We start from the raw sequence: 18382 nt of genomic DNA, 5'->3' as shown, positions 1-18382 counted from the left end.
GATGACATCAGTAAGGTCCGTGACGAGACTATTGCCACTGGGTCTCATATCACCACCACCTCACCATCAGACGAAAATGACTGCAACCATTACCTCACCATCAGACGAAAATGAAAGCAACCATAACTCAATAGCAGATAACCCAATGGGTACCCAAACCCAAATATAAGTTTGAGATAACCCAAACTCAACCACTAAGTTGACCAGACCATACACTAGAAATTTTAAATTTAAATTTTACCCCGAGGGGCGAGTTTATTGGGCAGCGCCACTCATCTTGTGAGTGGACACACCGCCATAGCAACATGTACAACACTCCCCAGTAGGAAGAAAACCCGCTGGGTTGTAGAAGGTGAAGGGACGACGACGTTTCGGTCCTCAACCACTAAGCTTTGAGTGTCGTCACAATTCTCCGCGTATCTCTTAACTCTTAAATATTTTTCACCCACTGAAGGAAGTATAAAAAAAAAGGTTTATCACCAATTATATTCAACAAAATTTGAAAATATTTTTTAAATTGTAGTCAGCACAAGAAAACAATATATGATAAAAAAATGGATTTTTATTTAAAACAAAATTGGTTCCATTTTTAAGGCACAGTATGGTTGTATTTTAATTTTAGTGAGCTACTTATACAATCGGATAATCTTGAAAATGAATTATGCAATACATAAAATCAGTAAATATATCAAATGGGTGATATGCACTAAAATAAACTGGAAGAACAAAAGTGATTTGGATGAACAATGATAAACGACAGTCTAGACAGTCTTTGAAGACAGTCTAGATGAACAGGTAAGTTTATTAACATTAATTAACCAATACTGAAGAACAAATTATAGAAATATGGTGATACAATGATGGTTACAGTGACATAATAATGATCAAGGCCACACGATAATGATCACGGTGATACGGTATTGGTGACACAGTAGTAAATATTGATAATAAACAGTGAAACTTAAATTAATGGAGATTGCTATAAAATAGTGAAAATAATTGAACACTGTACCATAATAAGATAACATTTTACTGTAGTAATGAATGTAGCAATAACAAAAAAAAATTCAGATAAAATGTTATCCTTCAGGAAAGAGATCACAGCTTACCGAGTTATTCAGTATAGAGACATGAATAAACACATGATGGATGTACAATTTTATGTAATATATATATGACACTGTCTCAGAGCACGAAGGAAGGATTTTAAGACAGGAATTTCCTTAAGTATTATACAGTACTTTCGTATTTAATAATACACTTTCAGAAGGATGCATCTTTCTGAAGAAGTATTATTAAATATGCAAATACAGTACTTGAAGAAATTCCTGTCTTAATCCTTCCTTCATGCTCTGACATGTATATATATTTACTGCATAAACCTACCATAACTATATATACATAATATACTGTACATAAATATTCACGTGTCATGCAGGGAGCACACGGCACATAATCCTTTCTAAATGCTGCTAAGTATATTTATAGTCACACATGCATAAAGTTTAACCCTTCTTTGGCCCATTTTGTATATAATACTGCAAACAGGTCTTGATAAAAAAAAAATCAGATACAATTTTAGGTGATAAAAATTACTGCAATTTTTCTAGCCAAACTTTCTAAAAATACAGTACAGTATATTAATTGGATGGAAAATCCTACAGAATGTTAAAGGAATGTCAATTTCTTTATGTGTGTGTGTGTGTGTGTAATTTCATTCACCGGAGCACTAGGAGCCTCCAACACACGACCTCCAGCATGGGAAGGGGGAATTATCAGGGAAAAGTGCCAAGTTATTAGAACTATATAGCACTTTGAAAGAAATAGGACAAGGATTTGGGATTGGACGGGGGAAAGGAATGGAGATGAGTGCTCCATCAACTGAGCTGTGAGCTAGCCACAATAAAGAAGGATTTCAGATGCACCACAAGGAGACAACGAAAGAGCACTCATCTCCCATGCTGGAGGTAAAGTATTCAAGTGTTCAAGGCATGTAATACTCAAGTGAATGAAATAATATATATTATCTATATATATACACCAGTGTATGTATATATATATATATATATATATATATATATATATATATATATATATATATATAATATACACAAGGTTGCTGTTGATATAGGTTGACCAAGATCACATTGAGCTAAATTTGATGACTTGCACTTTTGTTATCACTTGGAATGTTCACATGAATTGCTAGAGTTTAAATTTTCATTGACATGTCTTCAAATAAAAATATGCTTTATTAGAAAGTCTTAGTTTCTGATCATAAGAAAAACTAAACATTTTATACCGATAAAATTATTGTCTTACTGTAATCGATATTAAAATTACCTTGTGAATCATTATAGATGAAAATACACAAATTTAGCTACTCATGAGGATAATATAACATTCCTTTACAGATTAGGCAATGTACTGTAATCATAAGCTAGAGAGCTGTATAAAAATAGAAAAACAACTTGTCCTAAGCAGCACCTTGCACTTAATCTGTATCTATAATTAAGGATGTCTGTCTTCTTGTCTGTCCAAGGTTGGAAGCCAGCTAGAGCCTCACCCAACTTGTCAAGATGATACATGGATGGTATGGAAGTGTCATAGGCTGATGGGGTGGGGGGGGTCAGCCCCAGTATCCCCCTTTTAAGAAATATCAGTTCCTATATTTTATGAGATTTGAAAAAGGGGATTTGATTTTGTAAGGTTTTCACCTATTAGTAATACTAGTTTCCGTGAGAGGGGAGTGCAAGATATGGGAAGAAGGGAAAAGGGGGGGGGGGGGGAGTGAAACCCTGGCACAGCCAGTTACCCTCATCTACAGATTTGCACTATCTCCATAGATTGTGAGCACAGATAGGTTAATTAAAGTAGTTTTAATTTAATGACTCGACATCTATACTTTGGGAGAGCGAACTGTACCTCTCAAATCATTATATAAAGTCATTAATCATTTTCATGGTCAATGATGAGATTACAAAGAGTTCTACATAATGCAGAGAATAAGTCACAATACCTGTAACCTGGCTGAATACTAGACACCCTACCCACACATATGACAAGAAAGGAAAGTGACAACATTTTGGTTCATTCTGGATCAATATATCAAGTCATGTAAACAAAGAGTAGGAGAGAGAGAGAGAGCCAACAGAAGGCATGAGCAAAGGTGAGGTCAAACATTACACAATGTCAGCAGTGGGGTCATGCAGGAGTGTAATACTGGGGTTCATCTCCAGCTTGGCTTTAACTGCTGCCTCGCGAACTTCGGTAGTATGCAGCTCTGTAGGGTTGCTCCAGAGGGGACACCTTTGAGAGAAAATTAAGTTTTTATAGGGAACCTCGTTAATGGAATATAAAAAGTCAAAGAATTTTGCTTAATTATATTATGCATGTTTGGCAACAGAAACAATATGCATGACATTTGCTTTGCAAGAATATACTACTTAATCACCAAAATATGTACTTTCACTATACATATTAATATAAATTAATAACATCATTACCACCACTAAATTAATCCTTCAAAACAAAAATCAAATAATAAAGGTTTCAAATGTGAAACAAAACAGTTTTTCATGCAGATATTGTTTATAAGCAAAACATTAATTGCTATTCCTACTGTGAATACATAACAAACTACAGTATTTTCATAATCTAAAAGTACCATAGTGAGATTTAATAACAAAATATTATTAAAATAAATGTGAGTGTGTACTCTATCATTAAAGGAACCAAGTACACCATACAAAGACATTGAAGAACAATAGTACACCATACAAAGACATTGAAGAACAAAAGTACACCATAGAATGAGAGGAACCACTATTAATGGATTTATTAACCCTTAAACTGCCCAAAACACCATATGATGTGTGACACTGAAGGGGTAGAATTCAAAAAGTATTATAATAATGTAAACATTACTTAAAAATGTTAAACAAATCTGCAACTTATTGGCTTCAGCTTCGTGAAACTTTCATCAAAATATTTTCAGAAATTGATTTTAGACGAATATTTAAAAAAAAAACTTCAGAATCCAAAAATCTAGTTTCTGACTGATTCTCACCATTTTTACATTTAGTGTGCACAGCTGTCTGTTCTACAATCCCTATAGAATTGATTTTTCATAAACTCGAAAGTTTGGAGTTATAAATTTTTGTTGTCTAAGTTTGCGCATACTGTATTTCAAATGCCATATTGACAATTTTTTTTTACAGTAAACTATACTGAAAACCTATATTCTAAATATATGAAAATGAAGATCATATGCTTTTCTGAGAGCAAAATAACACCAAATGAAGAGTTGTGATATTTTTATATGTTTGCTGATTTCAAAATCTGAAGTTTTCAATATTAATTTTAAAATTATTTTTTATTTTCTTGTTTTTCAAGTTACACTGGTATCATTTAGACAAAGTTGGAGCATTTGTCTAGTAGATTATTCACAAAACATTTGAAGGAGTTTCAAAAAATTTAAAAAACTGAGTTCAATGCCACATATCATATGAGGTTTTGCACAGTTTAAGGGCAGTGATACACTTTATTAAGAGGAGTGAGTAACACATTTAAGTTTTCTTACTTGTTAGAAGCCACTTGTCTTTGTTCAAAGTGATTGTAATCATTTCCGAGTATAGTTTTGCATAGATAACACATAACGGATCCACAAGGACATACCATCCGATTACACCCAGCCTCAATGATGAACCTCTTCATGCATTTCGGACATTCCCTGCAATGTGAAACTTTTTTTTTCCAGTGGAAACCATGAAAAAATACCATTTTTTTCCAGTGTTAACCACAAGTTATAAACAAAAAAATATATGTTGCAGTTTAAGCTGTAATTATGACATAACAATGAATTTAATGATTGCCCACCTGATCATAGCTTCTGCCATGCGATTCTCCAGGACTGTACGAGCATCCTTCTGGTCCTCTTTTTCAATCTCACTACACCGGTATGGGATGTGGGATACATCTTTACACAATCTACAAAGCAGTTTTATTAAAAGCCATTTTTTTTTTCTTCAATGAATACATGACAGTGGTACCTTGTTCAAACAGACTAATTGGGACTGGACCCATTGCACGAAACGCTGCGCGTACTAGTGGCATTAGGCATAGTATATACTAGCTGTATCTAGAAATCCAACATTCTGTTTGTAACTCATTTTGTATATGTGTACTTTTACCTGAATAAATATTATTATTATTATTTTTATTCCATTCCAGTCAAGAGAATATTTTGGCCTTTTTTGCTTTTCATCCCAAAAGCTACTGATTTTTTTTTTTACCCAAATGATAGAACACATCTTTGTATTTCTAGGCAAAATAATTTATACAAAAAAATCACATTAACAAGCTCCTTTATAAATTTTGTATTAAATATTTAAGTAAAAAAATATACTACATATGGAAAAATGTAATAATTTTATTTTAGTACAGTGCTTATTTCTAAAGGGAAGAGAATAGTAAAAACACTGATAAAACATGAAATACATTTACTGTATGGGTATACTGTATTTTCAGTCTGAGACAAGTACACAAGGGGTTAATACACTTGCCAATTCTTTCCAGCCCATTAAGGGTTCCAGTCCAATGCAATCTCCATTTGAGCAAGGTCCTGTACTTAGAATTAAAATATTCAATGCCCTAGTGGGATGCCACCTTGTTGGTCAACATTATACTAGATTTAGCTTATTCATGTCACATTATTATAAACATTCTACTCGAAGGATTCTTTTTTACAACTGATGCATTATTGACTTCACTGGCAAATGGGGGGACCTATGACAAACCGCCAGCTTTCTGTCCTCATCGAGGACACTAGTGTTAGTATCCCTCAAGTAAATTCAGGTAAATTATTGTAAACATCCCACATACTGGATTTTTTTTCCTCGCACTCGATGCATTTTCCCATTTTTAAATTCCTTTATGTATTCAATAGTTTCCTACCTGCAGGACTCCTTCAGGCACTCTGGATTGAGGCACTCGAGCACTTTGTTCTCCTGGTTTGGCATGATGATCATGAAGTTACAGAATGGACACGACTCGAGGTTGTCAATGCCAGCTGCACGTATTTCATCTTGCTGCTTCCTTTCTTGAATCTTTTCGAAGACCACAGGCTCCATTACTCTCTGCAGAGTCCTCCATGAGAACTCCGACTCACAATAACCATTCATGCACCTAAAACTGGAATGTCCCAGGCCTATCTGGGCTGCGACATGTCTGCCAAAGGATAATGACAAGGAAGTCGAGATAAATTCTTAAGGGTCAAGTGATGCTAGATACAGTATATGGTTTTCCATAGTGGGGGACAGGAAGCCTGTTAGGCTTATCAAGGTCCTCCCTAGGCTAGCTACTGACCTTCCCCAGGATGCAACCTACAATAGTTACCTAACTCCCAGGTACCTATTTTACAGTTAGGTGAACAGAGGCATCAGGTGAAAGGAAACATTACTCGCATGCTTCTGTGCGGCTGCAGGAATTGTAGACATTTATTACAGACCAGCATGAACTTGAAGCAAGATCTTTTCACTGCAGTCTATAAAAGGAAAATTTACTTATAGATGTGCATCAATTTTATTTCAACCAATGCTAATTTTAGATAATTCCTATTTTGAAATATTTGTCTGACATTCTCCTTTCATAGTTTTAAACTGCGACAGTCTAGAAAAAAATACTGTCTTTCCCCATCAAGGCAAAATATTTGCATCATCACGAAAAATATTTAACCAAATACGATTATGCACTTTGAAAGATACATACTTCCTAATACAGTCAATGCAGAATTTGTGGAAGTTGTAATAGGCATTACAGGTAGCCATATTCTTCTCTAAAACTTGCTCTTCATAGCATATGCTGCACTCGTGGAGTTCATTGGCTGTTATGTCCTGTGGGTAGTAAGGCCAAACGAGAAAAAAAAAATTACACCTATGGGCAAAATAGGAGTCCAAATTACAGGTAGTTAAAAGATAGTCAAGGCCACTATAAACTATGGGCCTCGGGTAATAGGGTACACACACATCTTGGTAAGAAAACAATTCAAAAGAATTTTAGAATCATAGACATGCAAATCAAGACTAGAAATGTCTTCCTAGTCTCAATAACATAACCAGAAGTGCAGAGAAAAGTACATTCCAATCAGTTTAACCTAACACATCTGAAATTACATTAAATAATACTGTGATTCACTACTGATACCTAACAGTACTCATACCTAATCAAGTCACAGATTCACAGAAAATTATCCAGTCTAAATATCTTACATACCTGGTGATTATGCCTATTATACAATACTGTATATGGGTCAAGGCTTGCTGGTTAATGTGCTCTATACAAATTTCTAAAAAGCAGTTAGTATAACGCTACAAGAAAAGCCCTAAACAATCTAGTTTATGGAAACACCGTGGATTATGCAAAACTGACCTACACCAGGAACATTCATTCATTTCGAAGACCACAGGCTCCATTACTCTCTGCAGAGTCCTCCATGAGAACTCTGATTCACAATAACCAACTAATTGTGAACTGATTTGTAGAAACTTGGTTACCTCCTTATGACTAATTTTTTTTTTTTCATTCATCTTGACAGATTTGCTGATGGTATACAGTATATTAGGAAGAAATTAACTCAAAAGTAGTTACATAATTACAAAAAATCAAGTATTGAATGTAATGAAATTCTCTTTCCTGGGTGGCCTCATTAACTGCTAGGAGCAAAAGAGCTTACAAGAGAAACCCCTTCAGTCAGAGGCATTAACCTGGATGAGGAAGAGCAAACTAACAACCCAATCCACTCCAAAGCCAAAGGCATTAACCTTGATGAGGATGAACCAGCAACCAAATCCGCTCCAAAGCCAAAGGCATTAACCTTGATGAGGATGAACCAGCAACCAAATCCGCTCCAAAGCCAAAGGCATTAACCTTGATGAGGATGAACCAGCAACCAAATCCGCTCCAAAGCCAAAGGCATTAACCTTGATGAGGATGAATCAGCCACCCAACCCATTCCAGAGCCCATGACCCATACCCTGGTCAGGAGCCTGAGAGAAATACTACACTGCAAAGAATCTGCAAAAGGGACCACAGAGGCAGATTGCAGCCGAGATACCTACAAAAATGGAATCCCCAGACCAATGGGAAACTACTGAGGGCCAGCCGAGAAACTGTCATAATTTCTTTAAATATATTCATATGGAATCAACATTTTTTGTATACAGTATGTAACTATGATATACTAAGCAATTCCAATTTTAATATTAAAATGGCATTTAAAGGTATTCTGATAGTACTTGTGGCTACTTACATTAACCAAATTAACAATAAGGTGTGTGCATTGAACTTGGGTGTGCCTATGGACTAACCTGCGCAGGGTCTAGAAGTGGCTCTGGTATCTCCATGTTGGTTGAAGTGGAGGGCCTTGGAGTAAAGATGGCTTGTCTCTGCTGCTTGAGGTACCCAGACATCCTGGGTTCGCTGGACTTCTTCTCCAGCAACTCCTCCACCAACTTCTCAAATTCCTCTTCTACCCCTTTGATTGTTGTGCACCTGCCAGATAGGGATTTCTTGAGATTATCTTGAGATGATTTCGGGGCTTTTTTTTTTTTTTTTTTAGTGTCCCCGTGGCCCGGTCCTCGACCAGGCCTCCACCCCCCAGGAAGCAGCCCGTGACAGCTGACTAACACCCAGGTACCTATTTTACTGCTAGGTAACGGGGTAATCCTGACTCATAATGTCCGGATATACACATACACAAGTCCATGGGTATTATAAATTCTAATATGAAATTTGCAGCCAATTACCTGTATTTCTTCTTTGTTTATCAGGTACATAGTATGACCAATTTATTATGTGTGTCGATAATACTTATACAGATTCAAGGGAGCAGATTCTTTTGTTATTGCTGTGAGTGTACATTTCTGACCTGGCCTGTGTCCCCTTTTTGTACTGTAGAACATTAAATTACTTCCTTTCAAATCTAGCAATAACACAAAATAATAAATATGAAACTCATTAGACACTGTGTATCTAATCAACCCAACAACGTAACATAATCGTACGTTACATTTGGCAAGTTTAACTTGGGTAGGTTCTCTGAGGGTCATTTGAAGGAAAGCGATTGCAGTTTTCAGGAGCTTGCGGCTCAAAGAGTTGAAAGTGCACTGCATAAAGGCCTAAAGCATGACAATCTGTACACACTGTTCTTGGATGGTGTCAATAAGTATAATATGGGTATCATTATATCACTTGCCACAGACCATTTAAACCATGCGAACAGACTGTGATAAATGATCAGTAAAGCTGTACTGATACTGCCCATAGGGCAATATATTTGCATTTTATGGTATGATAGGATGACATTTATAGTGAGGAGGTTATTATACAGTATATATATATATATATATATATATATATATATATATATATATATATATATATATATATATATATATATATATATATATATATATATATATATATATATTTATTACATCAATTTTAGATTATACAGTACAGTACATTTTGGAAAAATATACCAAATTATATTTTAAATTCTAGTGCATTCAATTTCATGGTTCCCCTATTTTAAAACTAAACTTTAACATGAAATCAATACACACAAACTGTTTCACACAGGATGCATAATACTATAAAATGTTTGTAATTGTAAAGTTAAATAGCCTACAGAATAGACAGAAAGACATGTCAATGATCTGTTTATGCCACACTTGACATGACTGCTTCTGTCTGCCACACTTGCCATGGCTCTGCTTCTGTCTGCCACACTTGTCATGGCTCTGCTTGCCTGCCACACTTGTCATAGTTCTGCTGCTGTCTGCCACACTTGTCATGGTTCTGCTTGTCTGCCACACCTGACATGGCTCTGCTTCTGTCTGCCACACTTGACATGACTGCTTCTGTCTGCCACACTTGACATGGTTCTGCTTCTGTCTGCCACACTTGACATGGTTCTGTTTCTGTCTGCCACACTTGGCATGACTCTGCTACTGCCACACGAGTAAACAACACTGATCTAGTCATACCAACTATGGATGTTTTCTTGTGTGAAGATTGGTGTGCCTTGGGTGTAAAGCACAATGTTTAATCTGGGTGTCGCATGTTGTTGTATGAGAGCAGTGTGATGTGTTCTTATAAAGTGATGTGGTATGAGTTCAGTATGATGTGGCTTAGGTGCCCGGGAATGTGGTCTGGGTGTGGTGTGTCCTGGATGTATGCTTATGTTGTCTAGGCAATGATGCAGTTGGGACATAAAAAAGTGCTTATGACACTTGCCAAAACTGAGGTAATAATTAAGATTACATATTATAGTCCTTAATTGCATATATCTTTACTGCTAATAGCAGTGACACTGAATACTAATTAAATATTAGTTTATAAAGCTGCATCTCGCATGTTTAAAAAATACTTTTAAAATGTGGTGTGTTGGCAGCCTTCAACCTCTTCTGGCAACAGCAACAAGCACGTGGTTGCTATATTTATCCTCGGACCCTGACCAAACACACCAGTACCCTATGCTGTAGTTGCCCCTAACCCAATAGCAGCAACACACCAGAATCTCGTGCATTAGTTGCCCCTAACCCCACCAATGACACACTAGAATCCTTGTAGTCCTCTACTATCAGAATATTAATAAAAATGCTATGCATACTGAGCAGACAATTTGCATATATCCTCTAAATAATCTTAAGATCCCCTTTAAAGCACTCTGTATATGAAAAATGTATGGATGAAAACCTTGAATTTGATTAGCTAATAGTCTATACCTTCTGAAATGTCTTGGAGCACAGTGGTCTATGTCCTCTGCTTACAATCGGGGGGGCCCAGGTACAATCCCCAGGACAGGACAGAAGTGGTTGGGCATGTTTCCTTTCATCTGATGCCTAAGTTCACCTAAATAGGTATCTGGGAGTTAGGCAATTGCTACAGATTGCATCATGGGAATGGTGACCCTTATGGTATGGACCCTTGATAAGCCAAAGTAAAGGCTTTCTGTCCTGACAATGGCAATTAAATATGCACTGGTACACTTCTCTGATAAGAAATGTACCAATGAAGCTTTAATACCTGTTTTATGTTTGAAAATTAGGATACAAATAATTGTTACTACACATATTCAGTACTTGGTTACTGTGTACTAGACAGTGAGTCTGTGTGTGCCATCGGGAAGTTTAAGGCAGGAATACCTAGCACAGAACACAGCCCCTCCTCCAAAACTTATAAAATCTATAGTTACTATGGATGGAATGTGCAAATTTGGACTGTTATACCCAAAAAGGAAATGTTAACATTTTATGCTATTGAAGTGCTATAGAGTATGGGTGGTGAATCATTTTTTGAGCGTGTGCTCAAAATGGCAATGATCCTCTCAAAAATTATCTTGCTGCCCATGGGAATTTTGAGCCATTGATTAAAATATTTGTATCTTACCCTTTTTACAGGGAAGGAAAACAAAATCCTTGAGAGCATTCTTAAAGAAGTTGGTTAAAAACAGACCATAATAAATTGGGCAAGGCTTTAAAGAATCAATGGGCAGAATGTGTGCCATATTCCAGCCAAATTTGTAGAATGCCAAAATGGAAACGCACGGCAAATTTGCCACCCCTGCTGCATAACAAAAAGTGGAAGAGTAATCATAGACCTAACCTGTTTTACGACTAAATAAGAAATCTTAGGCCTACTTAGTACAGTACATGCAAGTTCAATAGACATGGTATCTTTATGGCTTTAAGACTGCAGCTATACCAATTTGTGGATGATCTATATATCAAGATGCATGTGTAGGTCTTAAGGAGAAAGGCTTAACTAACCTAGATTTCAGATTTAATAAAAGTAACACAGTTATTTAGATGCAGGTACAGTACTGTATTTCTTAAAAGGTGGTACAGGGACCAACCTCGACTGGCCTTTGACACACATACCCCCGATGTGTCGTTTTGAAAGTTGGGTGATGCTAGCCCAAAGCTTCTGGCCTCCTACTTCAGACTGACGTTCTGTTTTATAGATATAGACTGGGTAACATGAACAAGTTATTTTGTATGTGTTCATATACAACATGTACAGTATGTGTACTAGCATCAACTCACCTCTCCTCCAGGTAGTTAGGTTCTGCATCAGGGAACATGTTGACTAGAGCAGCCAGGTGTGCTGCTACTCTGTCTTCTTCTGTTTCCTCATGTTCCATTGCCTCTTCGGACAGCTCCCGTGCCAACTGTTCATCAGCGGAAGTGTCCTCAGACTCTGTGATGTTAGCCTCGTCTGCGAGCAACCGTGCTATCAACTCATCACCTGACATTCCAGCTATACCAGTTGCAACATTTAAACGCATTGCTTCAGCTGCCTGATTCTCAATGTTCATAGTTTGGTCCTGCTCATCATTAATTTGAGTCTGAATATGCAATCTTGGAACAACTGACATTGGCTGATGCCAAATTTGAGCATTTTGTTCTAGATGATACTCTTCAGAATCATCTGAGTTTGATGAGTGATCTTCATCCAGAGGTTCTGTATCTTGCATGTTCTCTCTCATTTTGGCCTGAAGACACATTCCTGGATCATTTTGGAGTTGGAGATGCCATGCAGGATCAACTTGTGCCTGGGGATGCTCCCTTGGGTCATGGTGGGCCTGCGGATATTCCTCTGCATTATACTGAAGTAGTTGCTCATGATTATTGGGGTTTTCTTGATGTTGCGGTTCCTGGTCGTTTTGATGTACAAGCAGTTGAGCATCATTATGATCCTGTAACCACAGGAGACTTTGCATCAAGCCCTCAGCATCTTCATCTGTCTCACAGATCTCCAGCTGAGCCTTTAAGCTCTCTCTGTCTACATCATTAACAACAGCACAAACAAAATCCAGCCTCTCTTGGCACCACCTGTCCTTTTCAATATTCAATGGCACAGGTCCAGCCATCCTGCAAATCAAAAATATACTTACAGTATTAAATATTCCAGTAAATGAAAAAACAAGCTAATATCATGCAGACTTGACACTCATATCAGATATACATAACAAAACATAAAAGATAAAATTTAAAACTCGTGCAGTGTTTAGATATTTCACCACAACAAAATACCATAAGATAAGCTATCAAGAGGAAGAGCAAAGTACATACCACCTTTGTATGTATTTATGTATATAGGTGTGTATATGTATGTATGTATGTATATATAATGTGTGTGTGTGTTTATATATACTGTATATATAATGAATGTATGTATAGATACTGTATATAGATGCTGAGGTTGATTTACTTTCTAAGGTGTTTTCCATCCTACATCAGCCCCAAATTAAAGTTGTATGACACCCTTCTGATGTCCATGCTGGTGAAAGTCCTGAACCTTCCATTGGACGACTCTCAATGGGAGCAAGCAACCCTCCCTGTAAGACTCAGCGGCCTTGGTGTCCGCACAGCCTCCCAGATTGCTCTACCACCCTTCCTTTCCTCCCATGCATCGGACGAAGTGATTTAGCAGGAATACATGATCCTGCTTTCACTGAATGTTCAATTCAGTGGGAAAAACATAAACAGTCCAGCTGGAAGCACCCACTAGTGGAAAAACTAGCTGATGCCATGCTCAGAGTCGCAACATCAGACAAGGAGAAAGCCCGCCTCAGTGCATGCCCCCCCCCCCCCCCCCCGTCATGCATCATGCAGGAGACTTCATTCTGGCAGTACCCATGTTGGCAATGGGCACATATTTAGATCCAGAATCCCTTCGTGTAGCAGTGGCCCTTAACCTTGGTGCCTCAATTCACACTGAATACAAGTGTACTGTGTTTGCAACAGGGTGGAGGCAGACAAATATGGACTGCATGGGCTGCACTGCAGAAAATCCAAGGGCTGGCATGCAAGTCACAACGAGGTCAATGACATCGTCAAGAGGAGCCTTGTCTCGGCTCAGCGCCCAGCAGAGAGAGAACCTCGAATCCTAGGAGGCCAAAATCCGGATGACCCTGCACTTCGCCCAGATGGCATTACAATATACTCCTATACATTACAATATATTAGACAATTGGTGTGGGACTACACGTGTGTATCCACCCTGGCTGACACCTACATACGCTTCAGTGCTAATCAAGCAGGTGGGGTGCCACCCACAGGGAAACAGCAAAGTCAATCAAGTACAGGCAACTGGACAGTCAATACACCTTTGTTCCCATAGCATCTGAGATGCATGGCCTCTGGGGTAGGAGTGCCTTGAGATTCCTCAAAGAATTGGGTTCCAGTCTCATTGACATCACCAGACCCAATGGCTGCTAGTTTCTTGTTTCAGTGCCTCAGTGTGGCGATCCAGAGGGGAAACGCCTGCTGCGTCCTCAGTTCTTGTCCGGAAGCGGAAGAGTCCAAGAGATCCATAACCTTTAAACCCAATTGTATTAACCACTGTACATCTTGTAACCTTTAAATATCTAATAAAGCACAACAAAAGACAAAAGGAAGGGGGTGGTAGGAGAAAAGCACACAGAAACTGTATTGGAGGAGACCTAAACATCCCTCTAATGCGCTGTGTGATCTCCTCCGAGGCTAAGGGGTTCCCTTCTTCCAGCCAGTGGTGGTAATTATATATATATATATATATATATATATATATATATATATATATATATATATATATATATATATATATATACCCCAAGCATATATATATATATATATATATATATATATATATATATATATATATATATATACATATATATATACATATATATATATATATATATATATATATATATACATATATATATACATATATATATATATATATATATATATATATATACATATATATATATACATATATATATACATATATATATACATATATATATATATATATATATATATATATATATATATATATATATATATATATATATACATATATATACATATATATATATATATATATATATATATATATATATATATATATATATATATATATACATATATATATATATATATATATATATATATATATATATATATATATATATACCCCAAGCATATTATATTTATATATATATATATATATATATATATATATATATATATATATATATATATATATATATATATATATATATATATATATATATATATATATATATATATACCCCAAGCATATTATATATATATATATATATATATATATATATATATATATATATATATATATATATACCCCAAGCATATATATATATATATATATTAATATATAAGTTCACCCCATAAGTGAACTGAGTCACTTATGGGGTGTGAGTTTTCAGTTGCATATATGCCTGGGAACCATTCAGGCTTGTTCGCATTTGTGTTCCTCACGTGTGCCCCAAAGAATGAGGTGATTTGATAAAATACTATGCCCAAGATTACCAACAGAGTGCCAGCGGGATGATGGGGAATTAGCCTCGGCTACCATCATCTTTTGTCCGGTCGTGATGGTCGAGTGGTTAAGGTGTCCTGTACACCAGTTGCAATGTGCTCCTGGCAGTATGGGTTCGAGTCACTTCTGGGGGTGTGAGTTTTCAGTTGCATATATGCCTGGGGACCATTCAGGCTTGTTCGCATATATATGAATGAAAACTGCACCCCAGAAGTGACTTGAACCCAGATCGCCAGGAGCACAATGCAACTGGAGTACATGGTACCTTAAACCACTCGACCATCAGTGACCATACAAAAGATGATGACAGCCGAGGCTATTTGAACCACCGTCCCGACGGCACTTTGATGGTAATCTTGGCATAGTTATTTCATCAAATCACCTCACTTTATGGGGCCACATGAGCAACACAAATGCGAACAAGCTTGAATGGTCCCCAAGCATATATGCGTATGAAAACTCCACACCCTAGAAGTGACTCGAACCTAGACTGCCAGGAGCTCCTGGCGGTCTGGGTTCATATCCACCCATGAGATTGGGTGGATATAAATAGGAGCTGCCTCATATGGCCCAATAATCCTAATGCAGTTACCTTCATTCTTGTTCTTATGAAATAAAAGTGACAATGCTTCTGTCGATCCCAGTGGATCCTTATCAAGCATTGATACACTCGGACCGAAACGTCGTCCTTTTCATTTCATTTCCTGTGTGTCGTTTTGACGATAAGGGTACAGGACTCGATAAGAATCTACAACAACCCAAAACGTCGGCCCTTTCATTTCATGTATGTGTGGGTTGAGTTATTAGTTTTTAGCCTCACTATTGCGACATTCTCTGTATATACAGAGTGCACTTAATTTATCTTTCTCTGTGTATCTAACATGCTATATATGTATGCTCCTCTTCTGAAACTGTGCCCGTAAGTACAACTAGGCGAGTACACTCACTCGGCCCCATCTGCATGGTTGCAGCAACAGGAAATCCATATCACTAAGCATTCTTAAGCCGAGCGTTGGCCGAACACTCACATGCACGTCATGGCCAGTCTCGCGAGCCTTCTCCTCCGTGTATGTACTTTTTTTTTTTTTTTTTTTTTTTGGAGATATATACAAGAGTTGTTACATTCTTGTACAGCCACTAGTACGCGTCGCGTTTGCGTTTCGGGCAGGTCCCTGGAATACGACCCCCGCCGCGAAGAATCGTTGTTACAACCAAGTACTCATTTTACTGTTGAGTTAAACAGAGGCTACAGTTAAGGATTTGCGCCCAGTAAATCCTCTCCGGCCAGGATACGAACCCATGACTAAGCGCTCGCGGAACGCCAGGCGAGTGTCTTACCACTACACCACAGAGACTTATCAGGGATTTCGGAAGGCTAATGAGGTCTAGCTCTCCATGCCTCAGCCTTTTATGTATTACAGCCGAAAAATGTATGAATGCATTGTAAAAAAAAAATACTCAATCACCTGTGGTTGAGTGCTCAATAACCCATTGCACTATATTTAGAAGAAAAGAGCTCTAACCCTGTCTGTGTAAGACAGAAAAGAATACATGCTATTTGGTATTGTAAAAAGCTCTGCATTTCACATTTCGCGGCTGAATGTACAATATCTCATTATACTACACTATATGATCTCTGAGATCTCAAACCCTGTCCATGGATAAAACCAGATTATTTAGCACGGGTGGTACTAACACAGGTGGAAACTGAGTAGCCACAGAGACATTAGAAAGGACTTTTCACTGTCAGGGTTGTTAATAAATAGAATGCATTAGGAAGTGAAGTGTTGGAGGCAGATTCTATACACATTTTCAAATGTAGATACGATAAGAGACCAGTAGGCTCGGGAACCTGTTCACCAGTTGAGAGGCGGGACCAAAGAGCCAAAGCTCAACCCTAGCCCCAAGCACAATTAGGTGAATACTCCCCCTTATCCGGTTCACGAGGATAGTGCCCCCCCCCCCCACACACACACAACGCCCCCAAGAGGGGGGAGAGAGAGAGGATGGAGCCCAAACACCCATCCCACTGCGCTTCCTGTGTGTTCCTCCTTTATTGTTGCACGTTCCACGGCAGGGTTTCGCAATGGGATGCAAGTCTGCCAAGAATGTGTAAAACCTTAGCGCTCTGCGCGAATGAAGAGAAGTCTACGCCTCCAGGAGAGTATTAAAGAGGTTAGAGAAGAGCGAAGGTTAGGTTGGGCCGCCCGGGACGCATTCCAACACCCCGAACGTTTGGTAGTATGGAAGAACCCCCCAGACACACGCCCCCCCTCCCCTGTGAACTGTCTGCCTTGCTTAAAGTCTCTTCCTGCTCCACCATTATATGGAGGCTGAGGCGGTGATACCAGCAACACGAGAGAGAGAGAGGAATGAGAAGTGGTAAGTGTATATACGGTTCATGAGGTGAGGAATGCTGCATGGGAAGCTCTCCCCCCGAGGCCAGGGATGGTGAAACACTATACACACCTTCCTCCCTCTCTCTGCACCAAACTAACCCCCTTCTACACACCTCAAGTACCCTCGACGGTTCACTAACAACCCCACGGCACGGAAGGACGTGACTTACCTGGCGTTAAGGCGTTAAATCCAGTTTTAGAGCGGAGGTGGAGACAGTACGCACAGTCACATGTACCGCGGGGCGAGACTGGCCACCCAGCTGATCCCACACAGACCTCCGGACGTGATATGGACACGTTTATCAACGAATTTCTACTTCATTTCGGGGTTTTAAATTATTTCTTATTTATTATCCCATCTTCTCTTTGTTTTACGTTGCATTTGGGGACTTTTATAATGATTGAAATTAATTGATGAACGTGTTTTCATTATTAGTTGGAAAAGGCGGATAATTGCTCCTTTACTATGTAAACAAATATATATATGTATATGTGTGTGTTCTTCTTGTTTTATTATTGTTTGTGTTGAAACATTGTGTATTAACATCCACAAGTATATAACTATTGGAGAA

General features: G+C 37.9%; 1 protein-coding gene across 1 annotated transcript; it reads right to left on the bottom strand.

Moving 5' to 3' along the window:
• Window positions 1-544: 544 nt before the first annotated feature.
• Window positions 545-18176, bottom strand: LOC123747070 (probable E3 ubiquitin-protein ligase rbrA). The gene is made up of 8 exons (XM_045729063.2): window positions 17981-18176; window positions 12108-12935; window positions 8367-8550; window positions 6769-6893; window positions 5956-6228; window positions 4879-4989; window positions 4583-4732; window positions 545-3309 (listed from the first exon to the last, which is right to left on the bottom strand). The coding sequence occupies exons 2-8, from the start codon at window positions 12932-12934 to the stop codon at window positions 3183-3185; spliced, it is 1797 nt and encodes a 598-aa protein (XP_045585019.2). The 5' UTR covers window position 12935; window positions 17981-18176; the 3' UTR covers window positions 545-3182.
• Window positions 18177-18382: the final 206 nt, after the last annotated feature.

The sequence above is a fragment of the Procambarus clarkii genome, chromosome 87 (genome assembly GCF_040958095.1).
Source record: "Procambarus clarkii isolate CNS0578487 chromosome 87, FALCON_Pclarkii_2.0, whole genome shotgun sequence".
Taxonomy (NCBI): domain Eukaryota; kingdom Metazoa; phylum Arthropoda; class Malacostraca; order Decapoda; family Cambaridae; genus Procambarus; species Procambarus clarkii.
This window is presented reverse-complemented; position numbering and strand designations above follow the sequence as displayed.